This window comes from Cavia porcellus, unplaced genomic scaffold (assembly GCF_034190915.1).
Source record: "Cavia porcellus strain 051 isolate PalLab524CR breed Dunkin Hartley unplaced genomic scaffold, mCavPor4.1 scaffold_26, whole genome shotgun sequence".
Taxonomy (NCBI): domain Eukaryota; kingdom Metazoa; phylum Chordata; class Mammalia; order Rodentia; family Caviidae; genus Cavia; species Cavia porcellus.
Genome location: NW_026947509.1, coordinates 34,978,978 through 35,006,932, shown reverse-complemented (window position 1 = coordinate 35,006,932; position 27,955 = coordinate 34,978,978). Strand labels below are relative to the sequence as shown.

The following is a 27,955-nucleotide window of genomic DNA, read 5'->3' as shown; positions in this document are numbered from 1 at the left end:
TTCCTCCTCTTCCTCCTCTTCCTCCTCTTCCTCCTCTTCCTCCTCTTCCTCCTCTTCCTCCTCTTCCTCCTCTTCCTCTTACATGGGCTCCACCTCTGACCTGGCCTCTCTTCTTGTAAAAATATAGCAAACAATTAAATTGAATCTTTTGTAGTAAAAAATGTACATTTTGACACTGAGTGCTCTTATTGATCTAATACACCTACTCTGAATTTCCAAATTAATTTTGTTCCTAAAATCCATGGACAAGAAATTTAAATAGTAATGTAGCATAATTGGTACCAAACTGAAAGGAAGGCTCTCCACACCAAGGAGCTGGAGGACCACTGTTTATTATGCCGGTGGGCTGATGGAAACCACTTTCAAATCACCAACCCTGAGTCAGTTTTGGGTTTAGCTTATATAAGGTTTGCAAGCAGGAAATATAGAAATTTAAAAGTAGGTTTTCATTAAGTTAGTCATTTCCATTTGCTGGGTGGAAGTCCTCAAAATATGTTAGAAAAACAATATAGTTTTAGGAGGGAAAGTACAAATAGTGTAGCTGGCCATGGTCATGGACATGGTCTGACCACATCTATGTAAAGCAACGGGGTGGGCCAGTCAAGGCTGACCAGGTTTAGCAGTCCAGCTACATGGTGGGCAGGATGAGTATATCTTGTTTCAATATGATATCAGGATGCTAGTTTTAAATTTTCAAAATTCCAGTCACAATAATCACTTAATATAACTCATAAATCCTGCAACAGCCATGTTTGCAGCCAAAACACTACAGTCATGTTTGCTTATTATTTTTCCTTCTAAAGAAAGAGATATCTGTTGAATTGAGATCCAGTCATCTAGGCTATCTTTTCTGTCCTTGTTACTTTATAAAAGATCTTTAAACATTAATGGGCTTGGGGCTGGGGATTTAGCTCGGCGGCATAAGCGCCTGCCTTGAAAGCAGGCAGTCGTGAGTTCGATCCCTGGTACCAGTAAAAACAAAAAAGCCAAAAAAAAAAAAAAAAAAAACCCATTAACACGCTTATGTTTCCTCATCTTTCAAACTAAGACAACAACAATTATCCTGCCTACTCCTTATGGATGTTGTAAAAATACAAAAAAAAAAAAAAGTTCTTGCAGTGGTAGAAATCAAACCCAGGCCTTGTGCATACTAGGCCAGTGCTCTTCCACTGAACCCGATGCTCACACCCTAAAAAACTATTTCTGAAAATATAAACCAGTGACATGTCAGACAGCACCTATGAAAAAGACTAGTTTTTAAGGTTTTTTCCAAGTTCCCAGTGACAATATTACATGGCCAATATTACAACAATATTACAAAGTCACCTAACTTTTTTGCTGTCTATGTGTGATTGAGGTGGAGCTCAATCACAAACTGAAGGCTTCGGTATGAAAAGTAAGATGCTATCTTTCTACAGTGCCATTTCCAGTATCATTCTAACATCAGTCGATTCTTCCATTTCCTGACACCAATAAGAGTATCCAACCATTCAACTCCATTCTGACATTAACTCCCCAGATTTCCCCACAAGTTCAGAACTCAGTCCCATAAGACTGCCTCACTTTGGATCCCAGCCACAAGTGGGTGAAACTCTTTATATGTCTTGATAACTGTTACTGTCCAAAAATCAGGTAGGGATGAAAAGACATGAGATGTTAAGGAGTCACTTCACTGAAATGTGAAAGTCATGACCTGATCCATCATTATCAGTGACAGCCCAGAGAGGCCAGTGGCTGGATGATAAGACTTCTCAGATTGTACAGATGCAATTGGTCATTCACATTTCTGTCTATAACTAGCAAATTTGGGGGTACCCAGGGCTCTCCCTTCCTCAGATTAAGAGACTGAAATAGCTCACAGAACTCAGAGAAGTGCTTTGCCTATTATTAGAGTTGTACTATAAAAAATAGAACCAGGAAGATCTCCAGGGAAAATCCCCTCTTGTCTCCCAGCACATCAACGTGGTCACCAACTCAGAAACCCCCACCCAAACCTCATTGCTTAGGAGCTTTTAACAGAATTTTCACTATGTGGGGCTGGGGATTTAGCTCAGCAGCATAAGCGCCTGCCTTGCAAGCAGGCAGTTGTGAGTTCGATCCCTGGTACCGATAAAAACGAAAAAGACAAAAAAAAAAAAAAAAAAAAAAAAAAAAAAAAAAAAAAGGAAAAAAAAGAATTTTCACTATGTAGGCAGAATTAACAAAATTACTGCTCATCACTGATTTATTCAATCCCCCATCCCTTCTTCTAACCAGAGGCCAAGACTTGGCACTGAATGACTTAACTCTTCAATCATGTGATTGATTTTTAAGAGACGTTTAGGAAATTCCAAGGGTTCAGGGAGCTCTGCGCCAAGATAAAATCTTCTTTGTTATACCATCATATGTATGTCTTAGGAAAGGTAGAAACAAATACAAACAAACAAACAAAACAATACACTATCTGTTCTCCACTCTGAGGTCAACAGTGAGAAGAAAATTAATGGATATTTCCTTGCCTCTCCACAGTTACCACAGTGTCAGGTGAGACGTGGGCAGAGAACAGGAACCCAGGGTTAACTGGGCCCTGCTCAGCACCCTCCAAGGGACGTATGTTAGCAAGTGGAGATTTGAGCTCAGAAGCCTGAGGTTCTGGGGTCTGGGGCAGGCAGTCCTCACCGTCTTCACCTACCCATGTTCCATGTCTCAGGGCTGAGCTGGAAATCTCTGTGGAGTCTTCCTCCTCATTGGATTCTGAGTCCTCACTGCTGATGACTGCACAAAAGAACAAAACTCATCAGGGTTCCCAGGGTAGCTGATACATCTGGACACCCATTCTATGGGGACACTGAGAAATTCAGAAGCTTGGCTAATTTTTAGGCAGAAAAAGTCCCCATTTACTGCTGGTCACTGTGGTTACTGTCCCTGGATATGAGGCTAAGAACAAAGGAGAGGGCCACCAGGGCCAGCCTTATTGTCTTGATGGGGGTGTGTCTCCCCGTTCCTCTACCTCTTTGTTCTCACAGTCTCTGTGTTTCTCTCTCCAGGGCATGTTTTCTTCTTTCCTGTCTTTTTTCCTTCTTTCTTCCTTTTGCACTGGGGAGCAAACTCATTCTGCACAGAGTTACATCCCAACAAAGAATCTCACCACATGGCTAAATTGCTAGGCTCTAATTAGAATTTGCTGTCCTCTGGCCTCAGCTCCCCAAAGTACTGGGACTCCAGGCACACACCACCACATCTCCTTCCAGTGTTTTCTGCTTTTGCCTTTTCCAGCTCTTCATCCCTCTCCCCCAACTCACACCCTGGCATCCTTGCCTCATATGTTTCCTCTCAACTATTTCACCCCTCCTAGGTCCTCAGTCCCCTTTCCTATGAACTTTCATTGTTAAATAAAAGTCCCTGGACAGAACACCATCCTGGACTCTGATAACACAGCCAGCCTGTCACCTCTGCTGTGACACTCAACGGTCACCCCATCAGTGACACCCTGGTTACCCTTACCAATGATTTCAGTCACTCGATTCTGCCTTGTCTGTGACTTCTGGTGGCACTCTACACACACATTGCCATAATTGTGTCTCGTCCTCCCTGAAATAAAGGATGCTGGGTGAAGAATTTCTATTGGTCCTTGAAAGCCTCATGGTACCAGCTCTCTCCCCACACCATATGTGAGTGCACAGTTCTAGCCACGCTCTCCTTCTGCCTTTCACCTTGCTCTGCACCTGCATCTTACTTTCTGTCTTCATTTCTCAAGTGCTTTTCTTTTCTCCCCAAACTCTACATTTTGATATTTCTCTTTTCTCCTTACCAGCTATCATCATCTATTTACTGATCATTGTCTGGACTGAATTTTGTGTTCCTAACACAATTAACTCTCAGTCTGAGATTCTTAACTTGATTCTTATACTCATTGACCCAAAGGTATCCTATTATACATGGAATGGACCTTTCTATCCTTGGATTCTTCATCTACAAATTCAATGAACCAGATCAGAAAGTCTTGAGAAAATATACCCGATCTGTACTGAACACGAACTGAAGTTTTCTTGTCATTGTCCCCTAAACAACAGGGCAAGCACCTATTTACATAGCATTTACATTGTAGTATGTATTATAAGTAATCTGGAAATGGTTTAAAGTACACAGGAGGATGTGTGTAGGTTATATGCAAATGTTATGATCTTTTATATAAGGGAAAATTTTATACTGAGCAGTCATGGATTTTGATATGCATGGGGGGATTCATCCTCAGAGATACTAAGGAGCAACTGTGTAATTCTTAAAATTTTAAAAAGTTTTCCATACAGGGCATAAGTGCCTGCGTGGCAAAAGTGAGGTCATGAGTTCAATCCCTGGCACCAAAAATAAAATTTCCATATAACCATATCAGTAATATGTTTACCTAATTACATGCCCAGTTTTTAAGACATCAGAAATATGAATACTCTAATTTCCTGACAAATAATAATTGAGCTCTTATTGGGACAGACTTTTAAGACAAGAAGATGGCCATCTTATTGGGACAAACTGACTTAGAAGGCATGGCCCCTCCTTCTTGGTCGCAGTCAACTACAGGTAGGATGTGGTTACCATCATCACAGGAAATCAGGAGTGTTATCTCACCACAAGTGAGAAGTGCTCTAGGAACACACTCATCCAAGAGATTTTTCTGAAAGAAGTTTCATATAAGCAGGAGACAACCAGATTAGGGGCAGGATGGGAAGGGAAGAGGCAAAGACAAAAGATCCAAATAGAAGAGACAACATGGCCCAAAGCAATCCACGTAACCAAAATAAGTAACCAGAAGACGTGAACAGGACTGTTTAGTGTGAAAGAACAAAGGCTGAATAATTAGGAAGGTTCCCTGTGGTTTCTGCATTGGGTTGAAGGAGATTTTCTGTGAACCCAAGGGTCATGAAAATCACTGCGGGATGGATTGAAAAGTAGCACGAACACGTCCACGCTTCTGCAAGTGTCACCAACTAAAGTCCAAGGGAGAGTTGCCAGACACCTCATTCCCATCAACAGCAAAGGAAAAGCATGGTCAGGTTACTGCCAGGTCACAATGCTGGTGACAGATGGGACCAGGAAGCTGAAGGAGGACTCAGAACGATTCCTGAGATTCTGTATTGAAAAACTTGACATTGGTCCACATTACTAGAGATGGAACCTGGGCACAGGAAGGTGGGGAAGAGGACCCGGTTTCATGGAAGATGACAACAAGCTCGGTTTTGAAAACACTAAACTTGAGACTCCCAAGAGATTCAGGCCAGTCCATGAACAAGCTGAGAAGACAAGTCTGGCCTGGAAGCACACATTCGGGATCCATCAGCTATGGAAGATGGCAGAATTCATAGACGGGTGAGACAGTCTAGGGCAAGTTTTATTTTAATCTGAAGGCTTAGAGATGCCCATCTGAAAACCGAGGCTAAGGAGAATATCCCATCACCAGAAGCTTCTGCCTAGTGACCTGTGTCCCTCCTCCTGAATCCGAAATATCTCGGGGATCTCCTGTCTGCCACACCGACCTCTGCCAATCACTCTCACTTCTCACTTTCTGGCCCCTTTGTGCTTTTCTTTCATTTTCTCTTTTTTTGAGACTTACTTCGCCCTCCATGTTTCTGTCTCCATATAGTTTTTCTTACTGTCTGTTGTTTGAATTTTTGGAGCATCTCCCCTCTGCCATGTCTCTCTAGACCCTTCTGTTCCTGCTTCTCTAGGGGTCACCTTGAGCTTGTGTCTACCCTTACTCATCCAGTTTCTTTCTTTCTTTTCTTTTCTTTTCTTTCTTTGTTTCTTTCTTGTCTTAAAAGTTGAGTCCTTTCCTTACCAAAGTTCTCCTTCCTCGACATTGCCCCTTCACTGTTACCATGTTTCCCTGAAAATAAGACCTCACTGAAAATTAATCAGTCTTTAAAACTAGAGATCAAAAATGTGAATCTAATCAGCCTATCCCTGGCTTACCTCCCTTACAGAGAAGCCACTGAGCAGGAAATTAGCAAGGCATAATCTTCTGCATGACACTGGCCATCATGATGGTAATGACCTGCTAGGATTTATTTTCCAGATAGATCTTATTTTCACAGAAATGCAATTCCAATTAGCTAGGAGTTCTTTGGCTCAATTTGGATAGAAATCACCAAAAAGCAAAGTGATGCTCTCTTTGGTGTCATTGGAGTTCAGCTCTTCCTGTTAGCAGCTCTGAACACCACTAGCTCCTGGTGTTACCAATGCTGCCAGCTTGGTCTTCCCAGTTTCAGACAGAAATCATAAATGGATGAAATAAAAACCATCCAGATGAGGTTTTATTGGGCCTCATCCTGCTGCATGAGGGAGGCAGTAGTCAAGAGGGACATTTCCTCACTTGTGCCAGACAAAGCCATCTGTGCATACACATTGGATCTGTCTTCACTCAACTGTCAGGAGGTGGTGACACTCCCACCTGGGTAAAGTCATCTGCGAGTCCAAAGGAGGTGGGTGGTGGTGTATTGCACAAGCGGCTGGGGTTAAAGCATCCATTACCATGGCATCTGCACATGCAGCAGCACAGAAGCCACAGAAGCAGAGTCAGCTAACGCAGTCACCCAGAGTGGCTGCAGCTGAAGCAGCCACTACTGTGGCTGTGAGGTTGCTGCTACAGCGTCAGAATCAGAGGTGGCTGCCACTACAGTGACAGCCCCCTATTAGACACAGGGGCCACAAAGATGTCAGAAGAGATGCCCAGCCCCTACCACACTTACACTTCATCTCAAGTGGCCTGGCATGACCCCTTGACCGCACCGTGTGGCTGCAGCAGTGGCTCTCAGCTGTGTAGCTGGGTGTAACGGCACCTACTTCCAACAACCCTGGGGTGCCTTGGCTTTGTGCATACAAATAGCCTGTGTTGAAAACGAGAAAATACCACCCTATAGAAGAATGGAACCCTTTCTATTCTTTCTTACTACAATAACCCTTCCCTTCTCTTCAGCCTGGAGGTCTTTTAAATCTGAGTTACACACATAAGTTCATGTGGTAACTTCTCGTAAGTAGAAGAAAAAGTTATCTCCACATCAACTCTATACCAACCTAGAAAAGTGTGATGTTATAATCATCATTTAAAATGTCCTTCTGCAGACTGACTAGGGGAGAGCCAGACGCCAGCCCTCTCCTGTGAGTCGGTGCCCATATGGACTGCAGGGAAAGAGAGCAGGAAGTCAACAAGAAGCTAAAACCTCCTGTGAGTCGGTGCCATGTGTGGGCTGACCAGCAGAGACCAGACACTAACCCTCTCCTGTGAGTCAGCACCATTTGTGGACTGTGGGGAAGGAGAACATGACAACAAGCTAAGACCTCCTGTGTGTCATTTCCATGGAAGAGAGCCAGACAGCAGCCCCTTCCAGGGCACAGACAAGAAGAGCCAGCATTCCCTCACCATAAGCAACCAGCTGATCTGGAGAAACTGTGATGATAGTTAATAAGGAAAAATGCAACTTAATGTTCATAGTGTTTAGTGTTTCACTGATCTTGCAGGCCTAAGCCGGTAGTCTGATCATCCATTCAGAGAATAACAATACGCAATGTGGTATCTATGGGGAATCTCCTTCTGAAGGTGACAGCCATTGTTAATTCCCTATTATCTTGTTTCAAAGTCCTGTAGCATTCTCATTGTTTTGTTTGGTTGGATTTTATTCTGTTTTATCTTGTTTGATTCTATTATATCTGATAGCATGGGCAGCTATTTTTTTTTTTTTTTTTTTGGCTTTTTCGTTTTTATCGGTACCAGGGATCGAATTCATGACTGCCTGCTTTCAAGGCAGGTGCTTATACTGCTGAGCTAAATCCCCAGCCTGTGGGCAGCTATTTTGAAGGTAACAAGATATATTATGATAGCCATTTTGGATTTACTATTATCTTGTTTTGAGGTCCTGTATTGCATTCATTATTTTGTTTTTATTGGCTCTATTCTATGTCTGTCTTGATTGATTTTACTGTGTCTGATGGTATTGGCAGCTGTTTTGAAGACAACAAGAGGTACTATGGTAACCAATGTTGACTTTCTGTTACCTTGTTTTGAAATCCTGTGTCACTTACATTGTCTTGTTTTGATTAGCTTTATTTTGTTTTATTTTGCTTGGCTTTATACTCTCTAAAATGAAATTAAAGGGCCTGGGATTCAGCTCACTGGCACAAGCACTTGCATGGCAAGTGCAAGGTCATGAGTTCAATATCCGGTGCCAAAAAATAAAAGAAAAAAAATTTTTAATGTCCTCCCAAAAGGCTCATTGTTTTGAAAGTGTTACTGTAAGTTGATGGGGGGAAGAAATTAGAGCAGGAGGGCTTTAAGTTCATCAAGTAGATTATTAATCATTGATAAATTCAAGTGCAGAGAATGTATCAGGAAGTGAGGCCTCCTTGAAAGTGGCTGAGGCCTTGAAGGGTGTATCTTGACCCTGACCCTTTCTTCTCTGGCTCTTTCTTTCTTGGTCCATTCCCTGTTGGACAGAAAGTAGGCAACTTCCCTTTTTGTCTTATCTGCTGAAACACTACTGCCTCACCACAGAAGCAATGGAGCCAGCTGAGCATCAACTGAAATTTCTGACACTGTCAGCTAAAATAAACTTTTCCTCCTTTAAGTTGCTCTCCCTGGGTGTTGTGTGGTGGGGACAGAAAGCTCCCTACCATGAATGGATTTTAAGCCCACTTACATGGGATGGACTCCCTCCTCTAACTCACTGTCTGATGGCTCCATCTGTTTATCTTCTCTATCCTCATCCTCTACCTCTTCTAAACCCAGGGTGCCCTCAACTCCCCTTTGTCTTAAGTTCGCACAAGTGAGCAGCTCCTTAAAGGCAAATGTTGACCTCGGTCCCCTTTCCTTCCTGGCATCTTAGAAGTAGCCAGAGGCTGGGCGCGGTCATCTTCAGGGAGCAGACAGAAGGGACCAGAGGAAAGGAGGGAGAAAACCGCTTCTCTCCACGATGATTAGATCAGGTAAGTGATCACTGAAAAAGTGGGGCTCAACCCGTTACCTCTTCTGCTACGAGGCGGTAAGCTGGACATTTCTTCTAACGCTTCCTCCTTTTTCATTTGGGCAGCACTGAGTTCACCAGGACCTGACGAGACAAAAAAGAAAGGAACAACCAGAGCCATGGGTGGGAAATAGATGACGGTGTGGCCACCCTGAGCTCTGGGGTTGGAGGCTAAACCCATGAGGAGTTAGCCCTGCCCGCTGAGCTTTTGCAAACACTGCTGGGCTCTGCATCTGTCCACCTTGTCAGGCTTCATTCTCTTTCTTGTGCCTTCTCAATTTTCCACCAAGATCCCAAACTCCCGCGATTGCTGCTTCTACTCTAGGAGTCATTTCTGCCTCTTGGGCAGCTTCTCTCTCAGTGGCTTTACCTGCCACTCAATTTCCCCTCTCCCTCTCCTTCCATGGTGACATCCACCCCAGTCCTTCTCCTCTCTATTTGCCCTTCCTGTACACCTTTCCCATCCTGTTCCATTCCTGTGTCCCTGTGTCTCTGTGACCTTCTCTGTTCTCCCCACAGAAACTTCAAGATACCCTTTTTAGTTACTCAAATGTCTCCCTGCAGTGGACACTGCCCATTCTGCTGTCACTCCAGACTCTCGGGGCCTCTTCCGTAGACTGGACATTAGACACATTAGTGACACCTCCCACACTCCTGTCTAGACAACAGACACCCATATCTGACCACCACCAGCCTAATCTGCTCGGGCATGTTCATGGTCTGCTTGCTGAGTTCCAAGAGCCTCGCCTGGGCCACAGACAGAATGTTCTTTCTATACCGTGCCTTCATGTCCAAGATAGGCTCTGAGAGTCTAGTTCTAGCTCCAGACTGGATGGCCCCTAAAGGACACTGAGGTTTCATTAATATGACACTGTGGCATCATTACTAAACAAGTTAAATTGTTGGCTTAAATGATAATGATTTCATAAATTGATTGAATTCCAACCCCATACACCCTCCTGGGCAAGGTAGAAGATCAAGACTGTTATCTAAATCATCAACTTGAAGAAACAGCAATCACAAAGACTATGGCTCTTGGGCAAACTGCGTATAAGGAAGCAGTGACATTCCTGGATGGGATAAACCACAAAGATCACACACGAGTCAACAGGAACATACCATCGGAAGGCAAGGGCTCCGAGTGAGACCACCTGAGAGTTTGTGAAACAGAGTTTCCATCTGTTCCTGGGGAACAAATGAGAAAAACCTTATTTCAGAAGTAAAGTGATGGGTTTAATCTCTGGCCCAAATCTCCCTTCTGTTTTTATCATGCAGCAGCTAGAAGAGCCCTTCACAAAGTATCAATACAGAGCCCTTCTGCAGTTGGCAGGTCCACCTGCTTCTTGAAGTCAGACTGCAGTCCTGAAGCCACTGTGCATTTTGCGGGACCACCCCACCAGTGTCCCCTGTGAGATAATCCAGCACCTAGCAATGCTTTGTCTTAATCTCCATAGCCAAAGCCAACCTGCATTTGCCCGGAAAACTGCCCTACCCAGAGGCCTTCCCCGATTTCCTAGATGTTCTGATGGCCTGATCCCCATCTCCCAGTACCCACACATCTGTTGGCTTCTACTTGTTGGCCTTTCTAGGAGGATCTGGTGACCAAGTCACCTCCAATTCCTGCACTTCTTGCTATTCTTTGTTTCTTTATCTTGCTTTCTGAGTACACTTCCCTGCCTTTTGCTTCCTATTTCTGCCTTTTTGTTAGATTGTGTGGATAATAGTTCAGGGTTAAGAATCTGGGCTCAAGGTTTGGGATTCCCTGGTCCTCCCTTGTTTATTGGCTCCCAGCACGCTCGGCACCTGGTCTTACACCTCTGACACTCCTGCTCTGGGTCTCACTATGGCTGCCTTCCTCCTTGAATACTCCCGCTCCAGAGCAGCAGTTCTCACAGTAAAGTCTGCTCCTTCTTCCTCACTGACCTGTTCGCTATAGGCCCATCCACAGTCCTGAGCCCTTAACAGCTTTCCTTATGGAGACTTAATTCACACGCAGAGTCTGAGCACACCACGCAGGTTATTGGGCAGGAAGTCTCACTTTGCTGCCTCTTGTCAATGCTTCTGGATTTCACACTAAACAGTGCTCACCTGGCCTGTTCACGCTCCTCTAGAATTCCCTCCCCAGCATCAGTGCCTCTCCAGAGCCCAGTTCTTTTGTCTCCCTTCTCCACTGACCTAGTTTTTACCCAGTCATAAGTACCTTGTTCATAGCTCTGCTGAGTACTGGATGTTTTTTGCTTCTGTTCTCCATCGATTTTCTGGGGAAAATATTTTTCTTGGAGTACTGAACAGAGAAAAAACATTATGAGAGCTGGCAGGCAAATGATCAAGCTCACCACTTCATAGTTGCATAGGTCAGGGAGACAGTTGCATGGATGGAGCAGCTGTGAATGCTTGAAATTCTGTGGAAAACTCCAAGACCTTGGGTCACTCTGAATTTCAATGGCTTATGACTCAATATAGCTAAGTGAACTGAGAAAAAAAATAGAATAAAATAAAACAAAACAAAACCACTAAAATCCTAGAAGCAATGAACCTCTCAGCTCTTGAGGATGGTGACAACAGTGGAAAAATAATAATTAATAATCAGTTGCCCAACAAGTTGATCAGGGAGGAACAGAAGCATAGCCCAATGTAAATTCTATACATGGAGTATTCCTGTGAATTGTACAAACCTTAGGGAAGAAATAGGGATTTCCTATGAAGAAAGCTTAAGATCATAGAGAAATACAAGTAGGTAAGAAGAAAGAACCCAATAGTTTTTAAAGTTGGTGCTAGAAAAGCGGGGAGTCTGGGCTTAGTTCAATGAGGATGGATGGGTGTTTCCCAAGGAGACACAGCAGAGGACATGAAACAAGACAGAGGGGTCTCCCAGCGGTGCCCCAGAAGGACAGCTCTGTAGACCAAAGCACAGAGTGGAATCCCATAGAGCTGCCAAAAAAGAGAGATTAGGACACCAGCCCACTTAGGTCCTTCTTGCCCAGCGCAGGGCCTGGGACAAGCTCAGATTTCATGAATATTTGTTAAGTAAGCAGCTAAGCAAATGAGGGACTGAAAAAGACCCCAAGATGGAAGGGAATGAATGAATTACCATCTTCAAAGCTTCTGTGAATCTGAACTAAGCCAGGGTACTCTTTCAGGTGAATTTTGCTGAACAGGGCTTGTATAACTGACCAATCAAACGACTTCTCAAGGTGACAGAGAATGTGATACGCCACTCTTTCCACAGGAATCATGTTTCTACAAGCTTCATGAGAATCCTTTCAAAGATGTGAAAAATATACAAAATCATAGTTTCAAGGTTAAAGAGTAATCCAAGGAGTCGCTTAGTCTACTCAGCGTACTTAAACCAGCATTTTTGACATAATATTTTAGAACTTAAGTATTTGATGAACTGTTTAAAAGAACAAGTGAGCATGTCTCTTCACTTTTAAACTCTGCTCTTGCCTAGGACATTTCAAGAATGCATCCTATAGCAGCTCCGTGGATGGCACGGCAGTCACTGTCCCCTCCCATGTCCCACCTCAGGGATGGAAAGAGGTTTAGGGCTTGGGGAGGTGGTTCCGCCCTGGCTGTGAAGAGTGTACAGGGAAGAGCACGATCTACATGGAGAGCAGGGCTTCCCTCTCTATGTCCCCAGGAGGGGCCATTGTTTAACGTCATTGGAATCCCAAAGCTTCAGAACCACCTAACAAAATCTAAACACTGTGCAACAGCCGAGAGCAAGGCAGAAAACTGTTTTGTAATAGTACAAATTCTCTGGAGATTCCATCTGATATAAGAAGACATCACAATAAAGTACCGTCTCTCCTGATTATTGTTTTCTTTTGCTGTGTGGTATAAATCACTAATTGTTGAGTGTATCATTTGCAGTGTCGTCATATCATCATTAGCATTCATGCCCATCCCAATATATGCCTCAGAAGAGAAGGGGTCCAGGTAGAAACAGTGGCATCTGTCATGGCGCCTACTCATTCTGTCACCTTCTACCTTACAGGATGATTAACCAAGATGCAACTGTTTTCCCACATATGTCATCCCTGGGGAAACCAAGGCATTCAGCGCCATGTCTCTGAAACACTCTTTTGTATCGCAAGGCTTTTGCCAAGTCAAGGTGACATTGTAAGTGCTCAGAGTCCAGACTGTCCAGGTAACTGTTATCTGAAGGGCCCGGGAAGTGAGGTAAACTAAGGCTGTCCGGAACCCACAAACTAAATCAACTGCTCCTTGGAATGCTGCTCATACCATGCATCAAATAAAGCTAACGATGTCTCTGCTCTGTGGTTTACTCTGTGCAACCTCTTCTTTGTAGCACCTGGGCATGGAAGAGAGTGCTGTGAACACTGACCCCAGCCTGCCACCACCAGACACATGTGCTATTTTCTGGTGAATACTTGTCTACCCCAGTGCTGACTGGGCCTCCTGAGGGGTGCTGACATCAGCAGACAGCCCTCACAGACTTGCTGAGTAGCACTTTTGAAGAATGCATATCCCTTGTGACTTTTTGCAAGGCAGTGCTGTTGCTGAATACAAACCCCTTGAGGACCTTCCATGTAGTACTGTTGAACCTCTCAGTCTCCTCATGGATATTTCCCTGTAGTAACTATCAATTTATCCTATGATGCCCTGTTAATACCTATCAATAAATCTAAATAACCTTGTCTCTTCCAAGCCATCTGTAGTTAATTTCTTTTATCTTTCAGGAACCTGCTTCCCTGACCCAGCACACCTGGGCGGTGGAAAGGACAGCATGAAAGCCAGAAAAGCCCTCTCCTCCAGTCAGTGGTAAACTGAACTTTGATACCAAACATAAATTAATGTGGGGTTGGATTACTATATGGCAAAGTAACATGACTTACGGTATAGATTTTGTCGGTGATAAAGGATTGATCTCTAAGGTTTTCTAGGAAAGGAAATGGCTGTGTTATTGCATTTGCTATCTCCAGTTTATTTTCTTTGAAGTGTTTGAAAACTATGTCATGAAAAATCTCCTCCTTCTGGACCACTGCAAACATCCTAAAGAGAAAAGCACAATGAGAAAATAAACATCAAGATTCCAAGCTACCTTTCCTACCAGAAAACCCAGGCTGGATTTCTTCCCTTGTAAATTCTTTAAAACACACATTTAAGAAAGGATATTACCAAGCTTACACACACAAACTCATTCAGCAAATTGAAACTAACATGTCCCGACTTGCTATAAAAGGACAGTATAATCATGATACAAAAACTCACGAAAACGAAAAGCACAGATCCGATCACTCCTAGACACAGATAGGAAAGCTCCAACGAAACATGAGAAAAACTTATCCCAGGAAGAAAGAAACCTTTATTTAAAAATCAAAGACTGTATGTCACTATAGAAAAAAGCAGGAAAAAAGGAGAAAAATGTGATAATTTCAACTGATATAGAATAGAGTAGAGTAGAGTAGAGTAGAGTAGAGTAGAGTAGAGTAGAGTAGAGTAGGATAGGATAGGATAGGATAGGATAGGATAGGATAGGATAGAATAGAAGTAGAGTAGAGCAGAGCAGAGTAGAATGGAATAGAAATTAATAAAATTTGACATCTGTGGCCTTCCCTTGAACTGGGCTCTGCCAGGCAGATTGAGAAGAGACTCAGCAAGAAGACAAACCAGGCCTTCCAGTGAACCAGCCCGTGGAAAACCAGAAGAGCATCCCCTCCCCGCTCCAGCAGCCCTGCCGCTGTAAGCCACTGACTGATTCAGAGGACTCAGAGCGAGATGACAGCAATTGAGGTGAAGGAACAGCTTGATCCTTGTACTGTTTGGTTGACTCTGCAGGCCTGGGGCTGGTGGTCTGGGCATCTACTTGGAGGATGGCAGTGTGTACTATGGCAACTGTGGGGGATTTCTTGCTGTCTTTTTTTTTTTTTTTTTTTTTTTGAAATTCAGTGTTCTGTTCTACTTTACTGTTTTGTTTTGTTCCTGTATCTGGTAATCTGAGCAAATGTTTTGAAGATAACAAAGTGTAGTATCACAACCACTGTCAAATTCCTATCATCTTGTTTTAAAAACCTATAAAGCTGTTGTTGTCTTGTTGGTGATGTCATTTTGCTTTTATTGTTGTTTTCTAGGTTTGTTTGCCTCTTGATTTATATGTTTTTTCCTTTTTCTCTTTAAAAAAATTGACATCTGTTCATGATATTTTTAAACTCCCAGAAAACAAAAAATAGAAAGTAATTTTAACGATCTAATAAATGAGTAAACATATTCACAAGAATGCTAAACTAACATTACAGTTAAAAGCAAAATATCAAATACTTCCTCATGTAATTTAAGAACAAAATAAAGATGTCTTCTGTCACCATAATATTATCGGAAATCCTAGCCAATGCAATAGGCAGAGACAAGACATACAAAATAACTACCATTATTTGCAGATGACAATATCTGAAAATCTAAATCTAAAAGGAGTTTCTGAACAAACCATCAGAACTAATTAGTAATTTCAGCAAGGTGCTTGTATTCAAACCAAAAAACAGACTGCCAGACTGGATCAAAAATCGAAATGCAACATATATTGCCTATAGGAGACACACCTCCTCCAAAAGGAAGATCATGACTGAAGATGAAAAAAATAGGAACTAGGGCCCAAGGCAAGCAGGAGCACCTGTCTGGTCTTGAGACACAAGAGGCTTCAAACCAAAATAGATCAGAAGGGACGAATATGGCCAGCAAAGGGACCAGTTCACAAGGACGAGAGGATAATGGTAAATATCGACACATCAAATGTTGGTTCACCAAACTTCATAAAACCAAAACTAATACTGAACATAAAAAGACAGATAGGCACTAGTCCTATCATGGCTAGGAACTTCAACACCCCACTTTCATCACTTGACAAGCTAACCAGACAAAAATTAACAAAGAAATATCACAGTTAAACTACGTAATACTGAACAGATGGACAACAGATAACTACAGAGTATTTCTTACACCAACAGAATACACATATTCTTCAATAGCATGAGGAACTTTTTCCAAAATAGACCATCCCATTTCTTAGGCCATAAAGTTTGCTTAAATACATAAAACAATATTTGAAGTAATCCCTTGCATTTGAAATAATCCTAGAGGAATGAAGCTAAAAATCAATAGCTATAGAAACTACACAAACATAGAGATTAAACAATACATTACTGAACAAACAATAGATCACAAAATAGGTCAGGAAAGAAGTTTAATAGTTTCTAGAACAAACAACAATGGAAGTGCAATCTGCCTAAACACAAGGAGCCAGCTCTGAGGAAGTTTATAGTTGTGAATGCACATGTAAGAACAGAGTAAACTAAATAACCGAATGATGCATTTCAAGGTCCCACAACAATGGGAACACCAAAATCTGAAATTAATACAAGGAAAACATTATAAACATTGGAACTGAAAATAATAAAACAAAAAAATACAAAGGATCAATTGGGAACATGAAAATCTGAAACTAATACAAGGAAAAAATTACAAAGATTGGAGCAGAAAATAATAAAATTGTGACTAAAAATATAAATGATCAATTAGTCAAAGATTTGGATCTATGAAAGAATAAATGAATTAATACTTAGCCAAGCTTACTTCCAAAAATATAAATTAAAAAATCCATATCCATGCTATTGGAAATGGGAATGTGAAATCATAACCAGTAGCACCAAAATCCAGAGGATTATAAGAAACTTCTTTAAAAACTCAGGGGCTGGGGATTTAGCTCAACAGCATAAGCGCCTGCCTTGCAAGCGCGTGGTTGTGAGTTCAATCCCTGGTATTGATAAAAAAAAGAAAAAAAAAGCAACTGCTTTAAAAACTCATATTCTAATAGTAGAACTTAGAGAAATGAATAAACTGTTGGACCCACATGAATTATCAAAGTTGAACCAAGAAAATATTCTGAAAAGACCAATATCAAGCAATAAAATAGAAGCAGTAATAAAATTTCTATCAACAAACAAAAGCCCAGAACCTGATGGAGTCATCACAAAATTCTATCAGAACATCAGGGAAGATCTAATGTCAATACTCTTCAATCTCTTTAATCAAATTGAAAGGAAGAAAGTACTATCAAACTCATTCTTGGAAACTAACAATACCTGGATACCAAAACTAGACCAGGACTTAAACAAGTAAAATAAAATAAAATAAAATTTTAAAAAATCACTATAGACCAATATTCTTAATAATGTAGACATAAAACTTCTCAACAAAATACTGTACTGGTAAACAGAATGCAACAAATCATTAAAAAGATCATACATCAGAACCACACTGGCTTCATCTCAGGGAAGCAAAGATAGTTCAACATATATAAATCAATAAATGTAGTATATCACATAAACCACATGATCATCTCAATAGACACAGAAAAAGCCTTTGACAAAATCCAACATCCATTCATGATTTAAAAAAAAAATCTTGACAAAAATAGATACAGAAGGACCTTATCTCAATGTGATAAAGTCAATTTATAACAAATCACTCTGGGGGGCTGGGGATTTAGCTCAGCGGCATAAGCGCCTGCCTTGCAAGCAGGCAGTCGTGAGTTCGATCCCTGGAACCGGTAAAAACGAAAAAGACAAAAAAAAAAAAAAAAAAAAAAAAAAATCACTCTGATACTAAATGGGGAAAAAACAACTGAAAGCTTTTCCTCTAAAATCATGAAAAGGCAAGAGCATCTACTTCCACTCAACACAGTACTCAGAACTTTCAGCCAGATCAATCAGGCCAGGGAAAGAAATAAAAGGGATATGTGTAAGAAAGGAAAAAGTCAAACTATCATTACTCACAGATTTGGTGATCCTTTGCATAGTAGACCCAAAAATCTCCACAAAAGACATCAAGAACAAATTCAGCAAAGTAGCACAACACAAAATCAACACCAAAATAATCTGTTCTTGTACCAATGAGCCCATAAAGAAAGACAGAAAAACAAACAATATCATTTGCAACAGTGTAAAAAAAAACTAAACACTTATGAATTAACCCAAACAAGGAAGCGAAAGACCTCTATAATGAAAACTATAGTATTCTTTTAAAAAGAGATACAAGGGGCATCAAAAAATGGAAATACATCCCCGGTTCCTGGATAGACAGAACCAATACTGTCAAAATGGTCCTATTACTAAAACTGATATGTAGATTAAATGCAATCCCAATCAAAACAGCATTCTTCACAGAACTTGAAAAAAATAATACTAAAATTTACATGGAACCAGAAGAGACTGAGAATAGCAAAAGCAATGATGGACAACAAGAGCCAAGCAGAAGGCATCACAATCTCAGATTTCAAATTGTATCACAAAGCTATGGTGATAAGAACAGTGTGGTACTGGCACAAAAATAGATTGGCAAGACAGAACAGATGATGCAGAAACAACCCCAGGCAACCTTTCAGCTATCTAATTTTAGATAAAAGGAGCCAAAAACATATGCCAGATACAAGCTAGCATCTTTAATAAATGGGGCTGGGGAAACTTTCTATCCACTGCAGAAGAATGGATCTAGTCCCGTATCTTTCACCCTGTACTAAAATAAAATCAAAGTGAATCAAGGATCTAGATATCAAAACAGAAACAATCTGCTGGAAGATAAAATAGGTAAAAACTTTAAGATGTAGGTATTTCTGAACAGAATTCCAATCGCACAAGAAATAACACCAAAATCAACAAGTGGGATTATATCAATTTAAAAATCTCCTTCACAGCAAAGGAAACAATCAACAAAGTAAAGAGACAACCTACATAATGCGAAAAAAGTTTCCCCAGCTATTCTTCAGTCAAATGACTAGTATTTACAATACATAAAGAACTCAAACTGGGGTGTGGCACATGCCTGTAACCCCAGCATTTGGGAGGCTGAGGCAGGATTACCTTGAGTTTGAGGCCAGCTTGGACTACATAGCGAGACTGTGTCTCTGAGAGAGAAAAAAAGAACTCAAAAGAATTACATCTCCCAAAATAAAACACCCAATCAAAAAAAGTAGACAATTGAAGTGCACAGATACTTTCAGAAGTAAAATTGTCCAATACATACATGATAAGATGTTCAGCACAGTTGGCTATTAGAGGAATGCAAATCAAAACAACACTAATACTCAATCTTACTCCAGAATGAACAGCTCAAAAAGAACCCAAAAAACAAAAAACAAATGCTGGCAAGGTTGCAGGGAAAAAGGAGCATCTTTACACAGTTGGTAGAAACACAGACTGGTACAACTACTATGGAAATCAGGACAGAGTCCTCACCAAACTAAAAACAGAAAGTCCACTTGATCCAGCTCTACTGCTTCTGGGTATCTTCCCATAAGGATTAAAGGCATCATGATGCAGCAATCCACACTTGTGTTAGTTACTCTTCTCATCGCCGAGACAAAATGCCCAGAGTTAAAGCTCCTAGTTTGTAGAGGTTTCAGTCCATAATCATTTGGCTCCAAGATGGGGTAGTTTCACATAGTCGAAACAATTCATGGCAGGCGAAGACAGCAAAAGCAATAAGGGGTTTTAACAATGTCTTTCTGTCCCCTTTATCTTATCCAGACTACTTAGGTGAATGGCACTCACACCTTTAATTCTAGTGTTCTTGAGCATAACACTGCACCATGAGTCAACTCCAGTGTCACACTATAGATACCACCACCTCTATGAATGCATAAGGCTTTGAGAGAACATCTAGACACATGACATCCTTCCCCTGGCCCCCCAAGGGCTCATGCACATTCTTTATGTAAAAGGCATTTACATCTCTAACACTTGCCAATGTTCTAAAAGTTTCAGCATTCCTGAAAAGTCCAAGTCCAAATTCTCCTCTGAGATTTAAGGCAAATATTAGCTACAATCCCTTGTACAAATAAAAACAAAGTTAAACACTTTCCACTTTCAACAGCACAAGATAAATATTTCTATTCTATTATAAATAGAATAAAATCCAGCAGGGCAAACATTAAATCCCATTTCTGGCATCCCTAGCAATCTGTGGCAACTTGTGAGCGCCAAAGGGCATGGGTGGCTCTGGCTCTATGGCCACTCTGCCAGTGGTTGTAGACTCTGACATCTTTCTTTGGCTGGCATTGCCCACTCCTTTCAGTTTTTCTTGGACAATCCACATTCCTGGCTTCTCCAACCTTCTTCCCCTTCCCAGAAGCCTGTTCCCACAGCTCTTGTGCCACAGGGCCAGATATTGTCACAGCAACAACCCCAGTTCTCCGGTACCAATCTCTGTGCTACTTCCTGTTCTCATTGCTGAGACAAAATATCCAACATTCAAAATTAAAGAAGAAATGGCTTATTTAGCTCACAGTTGGTGGAGGTTTCAGTCCATAGTCACCTGGCTCCGAGGCAGGGTGATGCAGCAAAGAGCATCAAAGAGGGAAAGCAATTCATGGCAAGCAGAAAGTAACAAAGTAACAAGGGAAAGACAAATATCTTTCTGTCCTTTATACTGTATCCAGGCTTCTGGATTAGGGTGGTGCCAAACCAGTGTGTGGACTGATTTAGTAATCACCCACTCTAAGCCCCAGAACACTTAATCTTAGCTTTGCATCATGAGTCAATGACAGTGTTGCACACTCTACCTCCAGCAACTACTGAAAAAGTCCCACCTATGACGGCACGAGGCCTGAGGGGGACATCTAGACACAAGTCATAACACCCATTTTTATATAGCAGCACAACTCACAATAGATAATTCTTAGAAGTGCCCTATATGTCTATTAACAAATGCATGAATAAAGAAAATGTAAGACAGATAAATAAATAGGTAGATAGGTATTCAGCCCTAAAGAAAGATAAATTTGAGTCACTTTTAAGAAAATGGATGCACACTAAGACCATAATGCTAAGTAAAGTAAACCAGACACAAAAGATTAAATACTGCATAATTTTTCCTATATGAGAAAACCCCAAAGAATAACTAAAGAGCACAATAAAAGCTGGATTATAGAAAATGAGGGAGACCTCTTGCAAATGGGAGATGGATCTAGGATCCCTCTAGGGATGGAGGAAGAGGGGAAGAAGATGGGGAAGGGAAGGTAAAAAGGGTTAAGACAGTATATTTACTAACTCTAAAAGATGAATACTGTACTATGTATTTTCTATATATTACAAACACGTATTAATAAATTTAAAAATGTAAGATAATACCCTCTTGGCTTGAAGTAGGTAAAATTTTCTTTCAAAGTCCCCAAAAAACTCAAACTCTAAAATAAATCATTGAAAAGTGACACTTAAAATTAAAAACTTTGCTCCTCAAAGACACTAATAAAAACTAAAAAGGGAATCCATCAAAAATATTCACAACATATATACCCAACAGAAGACTCATATGTAGAACACAGACAAAGAATGCCTGGTAATTATTAAGAGCACAAACAAGCCTCAAATTTTAAAAATACACAAATAGCAAACGTTTTATAACACAAGATATCCACGTGACCAATAAGCATATGAAAAGGAGATGAAAATCATTCACATGAGGCAATTGCAAAATATATCTTCAATGAGATGTTAGTATGTACTCAAAAAAATATCTAAGATTTAAAAGAAAAACTAATTATATCAAACATTGAGAAAGATATATTGATGGAAACTCTCACTCCCTGCTAGTGGAATAAAAATCAGTTCTCCCATTTTAGAACACTGGCGATGTCTACTAAATCTACCCCATGACCCAGAAATTACACTCCTGTATAAGAGAAATGATATGAAGCTAATAAAAAACTTGAAATGGCTCCATCACGTACATAATATATGGAAGATAACCAGTCAGGACACAGGTAGTGCGTCCCAGCAACTATCACTTGTCACTTTTTGCCTGATTTACTCATAACTTCAATTCTGTCTACTTTGCAGAATATCAAAGAATATTCCCTCACTTTATTTCTCTCTCTGTCATCTCTCTGCCTCCTTGTGGGTCTTTCTGTGTCTGTCTCCGTCTCTGCCTCTCTTGTTTTTGCCTTTGCACTGAGCTATCTCTCCAACCCTTTACTTATTTTTTATTTTAAGAAAAAGTCTTGCTGAATGTGTTGGTTACTTTTCTCTCATTGCTGAGACAAAATACTTGATGCCCAAAATGAAGGAAGAAAGGTTTATTTAGCTCACAGTTTGTGGAGCTTGCAGTCCATAGTCAACTGGCTCCAAGGCAGGGTGTCATGGCTGAGGGGCAACATGATGGCTGCAGCAGATACAGAAGTGACAAGAGCAAAGGGCAAAAGAGTAAAGCACGCCTCCTTCGCTCCCTTTTATTGTATGCTAGCTCCCCACTCCTGGGTAGGTGAAGCACTCACACCACCACTCCCAGTGCTGGACAATAAACAATTACCCACACTAGACTCAGTTGCCTCTATGAATGCATGAGACTTTGGGGAGGATGTCCAAACACAAATCATAACATTCTACCCCTGGCCCCCCAAAAACTCATGCATATACCTTATGCAAAAGACATTTAGTCCAAAATGTCTGAGTGCCAAAATCCTAACAGTTTTAGCATTGCTGAAAAGTCCAAGTCCCAAGTCTCCTCCGAGATCTAAAAGAAACTCTTAGCTATAACCTCTGGTACAAATGAAAACAAGTTAAACGCTTCCAACACTCAGTGGCACAAGATAAACATTACCATTCCAAAGGGTACAAACAGGGGATAAAAAGGAAGGGCACCAAAGAAGTCCAAAATCCAGCAGGACAAACATTGAGTCCTGGAGTTCTATGTTAGGCATCTAAAGCAATCTGTTGTGAGCTCCAATGGTTTGAGTGACTCCACCCTCATGGCACTTGTGGTGGTCATAGTTCCCACAGCTTCTCTCTTGGGCTGGCTTTGCTCCCTCCGTGCAGGTTGCCTTAGATGATCCATGTTCCTGGCTTTTCCAAACTTCTGGATTCTCCACTGAACCTTTGGCTTCACACTCACAGCTTCACACTGCCCTCTCACAGACACACTGCCTGGCCTTCTAGCCTTCTGAAATCAGGGTGAAAGCCTTTTTAATCTCAGAACTTGTGCATTCTGTATGCACCTACGACCAGTGCCATATGGATAATGCTGAGGTCTGCTGCCAGTTGTAGCAGTAGCCAGGCTTTCCTCCCTCTTGGCTGTAGGGGTCAAGGCCCTGAACTGCTGAACACTCTGAACCTGATTCTGAAAAACAAATTGTCTATGTTGCCACCATTCTGGCACATGGTGCTCTGCATCTTTCTCCTCAAACCAGTCTTTCACTTTTGCATTTTTGAGGCTGAAAAGCATGGGGACCTACTGTTGCTTATGGTTCCCTAATGCCATCTTTTATATTCTCCTCTTTCTTCTCAACAATAGAGATCTCAGCTCTATCTTTGCAGTCCACAGCTTTACTGGAGCTTTTTTTCCTGGCCAAACTCACAACATTTTAAATTATTCTGATGGGCTCTTACCTCTTCATTTGCTATGTAAATCTGTCTGAAAGCCCCAACAAAAGCCATGCCACCACTTCAACCTTTGACTGCCTTGAAATTTCTTTTGCCAGGTTAATTAGTTCACTGCCCTTAATCTTAGTCTTAGGAAAAGTTTCTGGACACAAGCAAAATACAGACAAACTTTTTGCCAAGCCATGATACACATCGTCTGAAGTCCAACAACCTATGCAGTTGTTTTTCCCAACAGAAAGCTCTTGAGCCTGGTCTTTACTAGAAAGATTTCTATCAGTCTTTTGGTCTTCTGAACTCTGACCAGAATCTCCCATATTTCCCTGAGTCCTGGGATTACAGGTGTGTATCACAATGTCTGGCTTCAAAGAGATTTCAGAATCAAACTGGGTATAAGTAAATAACAAATACAAAAATTTATATCAACTAAGATAATAAAGGAAGGGAAAAAAGACCAGCTCTCTGTCAGCTTGCTGCCCCCACCTGCTGGCCTCCTTTTCCCAACCCTTTTCTAAGCTAGTGAGCTGATGGAGGATAAATCACTACTAGAAGAACATCTGTGTTTTCCTAGCCCCAGACTGGGACCCCAAATACGGCTCCCAGTGCTCAGAATGGAAAGCCTGAATTGATTCACCCAGAGTACAGAAAAGAGAAGTGAAAGAATCTATGAATGCTGAAAATCTGGTTTTTGTTTTTTGTTTGTTTGGTTTGTTTTGTTTTGTTTTGTTTTTTGGTCTTCTTTTTCAATCTTCCAAGTTTCTCAGCTTTCAAGGGGACATAGTAGAGGGGAATTGAGGAGCTGGGCAGATAGAATCAACACCTGAAGGACCAGGGGAACTTGCAGTCCAGGGAAGTGGAACAGGAAACCAGTGCCCAAGAGTCCACAGGTCACTGTGAGCTCACATAAATGAAAGAGGTCAGGCCAGGGATATAGCTCATGGGCACAGAACCCGCCTGGGAAGCGTGAGGTTCCTGAGTTCAAGTCCCAGTACCAAAAAAAAGTAAAGAAAGAGGCCAAAAAAATATCTTTGACCAAAGTGGACCCAAATCATTTCAAGGGGAAGTAACATTGTTGATCTTTGCTTCTTCTACTGCAGAGAATGCAGTGAGAGGGGAAAAGAAAAGCAAGAAATTTCCAAGCCTCTTTTCACACTGGAGGTTGACCTGTGACCTTGATTGGACAAAGTTAGACCAAGCCTTTGTAGACAAGGCAGGAGAGAGCCAACGGCTCTACATTAGATAGAGGAAGGATGTTGTTAATGTTTCTGAAAGCAATGAGGGCAGAAAGAAATCTCCAGGCAACTGAGGCCAAAGCAGGAGTCAAGTTGATGAAAAACGACTTTCTAAGGGGGATGAGGTTTATACAGTCTCTCCCCCAAATACTTTGACACTCTTCCTCCTTGAGAGCTGGGGTTTTCAGTCCCATTCCTTGGATCTGAGATCTGTGTCCGCTTGACCAACAGAAGTGAGGTGACCACCCTGAGGCCAGATAACCTCACCCGGACCTGGCACTCAGCACCTCACCTCTCCTCATACCCTCTCTTGCCACTCACCCTCCTCTCCCACCCTTTTCCTCTCCTCTCCCCACACTGGCTCCAGTGGTTTCCGGGCTGGCCCACCTCCCACCCCAGCCCTGGTCCTCTGAGCCACACGGTACCAGATGGACCCAAATGACTACTCCGATTCTCTCAGTAAAAACGGCATGCCCCAGTGTCCCTCTGATGACTGGTGGCAGAGTTGGGACTGACTAATGGTGGCTCAGAAAAAGTCCCTTCCACGCCAGGGAACCTGCTCCTGTCTGCCACAGAAGAGCCCTGCGTTGGTGTCACATGCTGGTTGCTGCTGACACGCGGCCCCAGAGGTCTCATATTCAGGTCTGTTTTTATTGCTGCGATTCATACAGAAACTTTAGGAGAGAAGGGTTGTCCATAGCCAGAGCAGAATTGGCCTCTCCCAGGCCCCCTTCCTAACATCACCCATGACACTATGAAGCCCGCTGCAGTTTCTGACTCACAAAAGCCACTTCCTGTCCCTGGCAGGTGACTGGGGCAGTAAGAGAGGCCTCAGGGAAACCAGGCTCCTTCTACGTGAGGAACCTCTCACCACACACTGGCAGAACCCATTGCATGGGGTTCTCAGGGTCTGGTGACTGGAGACAACTTCCCATCATAGCTTGTTTTTGCCTCCACGAGAAATCCCTCAGTTCCCAAAGCAGCAAAGTCCCACAGTGCTGGTTCTCAGACTTTAGAGAGCTACCAAAATGCCTGGGCTGCTGTGGCTGTAATTCAGTCAGTCTGAGGCCTGGGGCCCCTGGGCCTCCAGGCTTTGCCCAGCACCCACTCCGGACACCCCTGTGAGGTCAGCAGACCCTACCTGAGAAACATTTCCTTCCCTGGGAATCCCTTCTGCTTGGACTGGCCCAGCCCGGTCACTGTGATCACTAGTGGAAGGCCACTGAAGCAGTGTGAACCAGTGAGTTGATACAGCAGGTTTTCCTAGAGCTCCTATGCGGAACAAGCCAGGCTTCCTCTCCCTGCCGCCCTCCACAAGGCCACGTGTCACCAGCATTTGCTGCTGGCAGCATCTCATGGCCCTGATGGGAATTCACACCCTCAAGATGAGACCAGGGCTGAGGCATCAGAACAGAAACACGGCAAGTACCCAAGACCTAAAGACAGAGTGCTGTCATCAAAGCCAATCAGTCCGCAAGTCCTTCACCCCACATGAGCCAAGATATTTATTAATTTGTAGCTAAATGTGTTAAGCTGAAAAATTTTCATAATTTAATACATGGACAGAAAAGATTTTGGAAGAAATAGGGAGAAAAAAAAACATGATCAGTTTAAGAAGCAGGTTTTGAAAAGAGTAAAACTATCTCCATTTGTGGACAATATGATTTTATATATAGATAATCCTGAAGGTGCCCCAAAAATTTATCAACAGGCTTAGGGCTTAACCATAAATTCAGGAAAACTTCAGAATGCAAAATCAATATACAAAGTCAGTTGCATTTCTAGATATAGTAGTAAGCAACAAACTATTTGAAAAAGAAATTAAGAAAGCATGCCCACTTACAATAGCATCAAAAATAAAATAGTTGTAGTCTGGTATGGTGCTGTACATCTGTAATCCCAGTACTCAAAGGCTGAGGCAGGAGGATTGTTGCAAGTTTGAGACCAGCCTGGGTTACAAATTGAATCAAGGCCAGCCTGAACTGCATAGCAAGACCCTGTCTCCAAAAAAAGGCATAAATAAATAAAATAGTTGAAAATGAATTTAATTAAGTAGATGAAAGATTTATACAATGAAAACTATAATACATGGATGAAATAAATTATATAAGACATAAATAAATGGGAAAATATCATGTGTTCATGGATTGGAAGAATTATTATTGTTAAAATGGATAAAACCCGGGGGTATAGCTCAGTGGTAGTGCACTTGTCTACCATGTACAAGGCCCAGGGTTCCATCTCTAGCACTGAAAAAGAAAGAAATGGGGAGGGAGAGACAGGAAGGAAGGAAGGAAAATTTAGCAGGACACGCAGCACATGGCTATAATCCCAACATTTGGGAAGCTGAGGCAGGAAGACTGCTGTGAGTTTGAGGCCAATCTGAACTACATAGTGAGACTCTGTCTCAAAGACAAATCACAACAAAAATGCAGTGCAAGCCCAATCAGAATTTCAGTGATATTTTTCACAGCAATAAGAATATTAAAATAAGTTTATATGGATTTATAGAAGGCCCTAAAAAGCTAACACAATCTTGAGAAAGAACAAATGTGGAAGCATTGTACTTTCTGATTTCAAATTTACTATAAAGCTTTAACAACGAAAGCAGCGTGCCACTTATATAAAAACGTAAATAGACAAATCAAACAGAACAGAAAGTCACATACATATCAACCGATCTTCCACAAAGGCATTGAAAATGCACAATGAGAAAGGATACTTTCTTTGATAGTAGTATCAGGAAAAGCAGACATTTACATGCAGAAGAAAGATACTGGACCCTTATACCATTTACCCCATATACACATATGAAAATGTATTTCTTGCGGGCGGTTCTACATCATTTTATTATAACTTTGAAGTGAGTTTCAAGGTTGGGAAAAGAGAATCTTCATTATTCTTTTTCAAGATCGCTTTGGCTATTTGAGGAGCCTCGCAATTCCATAAGAATCTGAGAGTCAACTTTCCCATTTTTGTGGCAAAGAAAAAAAAAGCCATTGGGATCTTGCTGGGGATTATGTTGTAACTGTAGATCACTTTGGATATAGCAGCATTTTAACAGTGTTGCCTTCCTAGCCTTGAACATGGGCTGTCTTTCCATTCATTCAGGGCTTCTTTCAGTAACATTTTGCAATTTTCAGCAGACAAGTCTTCTGCTGTATGACTTAGCAATTCTGCTCCTAGATGTGATCCAAAAGAAGTGAAAGCATGTCTCCAACAAATATGTGTCCACCAAGAGTTACGGCATGTTTACAGCAGCATTCAGTGGTGCATAAGTTACATATGATTTATCCATAACAGAGAATAAAATTTCAACATATGTCACAAGGTGGGTGAACCTTGA

The 27,955-nt window shown here is 41.7% G+C and overlaps 1 protein-coding gene across 1 annotated transcript in view; it reads right to left on the bottom strand.

Moving 5' to 3' along the window:
* Nucleotides 1-133: 133 nt before the first annotated feature.
* LOC106028609 (nuclear autoantigen Sp-100-like) overlaps nt 134-27,955 on the bottom strand; it is a 28,984-nt gene continuing 1,162 nt past the window's right edge. Inside the window, exons 2-8 of the mRNA XM_063237133.1 lie at nt 13,850-14,006; nt 12,082-12,250; nt 11,191-11,274; nt 10,110-10,175; nt 8,991-9,074; nt 3,484-3,570; nt 134-2,754 (exon numbers count right to left, since the gene is read on the bottom strand). Of these exons, the coding sequence (XP_063093203.1) occupies nt 2,480-2,754; nt 3,484-3,570; nt 8,991-9,074; nt 10,110-10,175; nt 11,191-11,274; nt 12,082-12,250; nt 13,850-14,005 (921 nt within the window). The 5' untranslated portion in view covers nt 14,006 and the 3' untranslated portion in view covers nt 134-2,479. The remainder of the gene's footprint in view (nt 2,755-3,483; nt 3,571-8,990; nt 9,075-10,109; nt 10,176-11,190; nt 11,275-12,081; nt 12,251-13,849; nt 14,007-27,955) is intronic.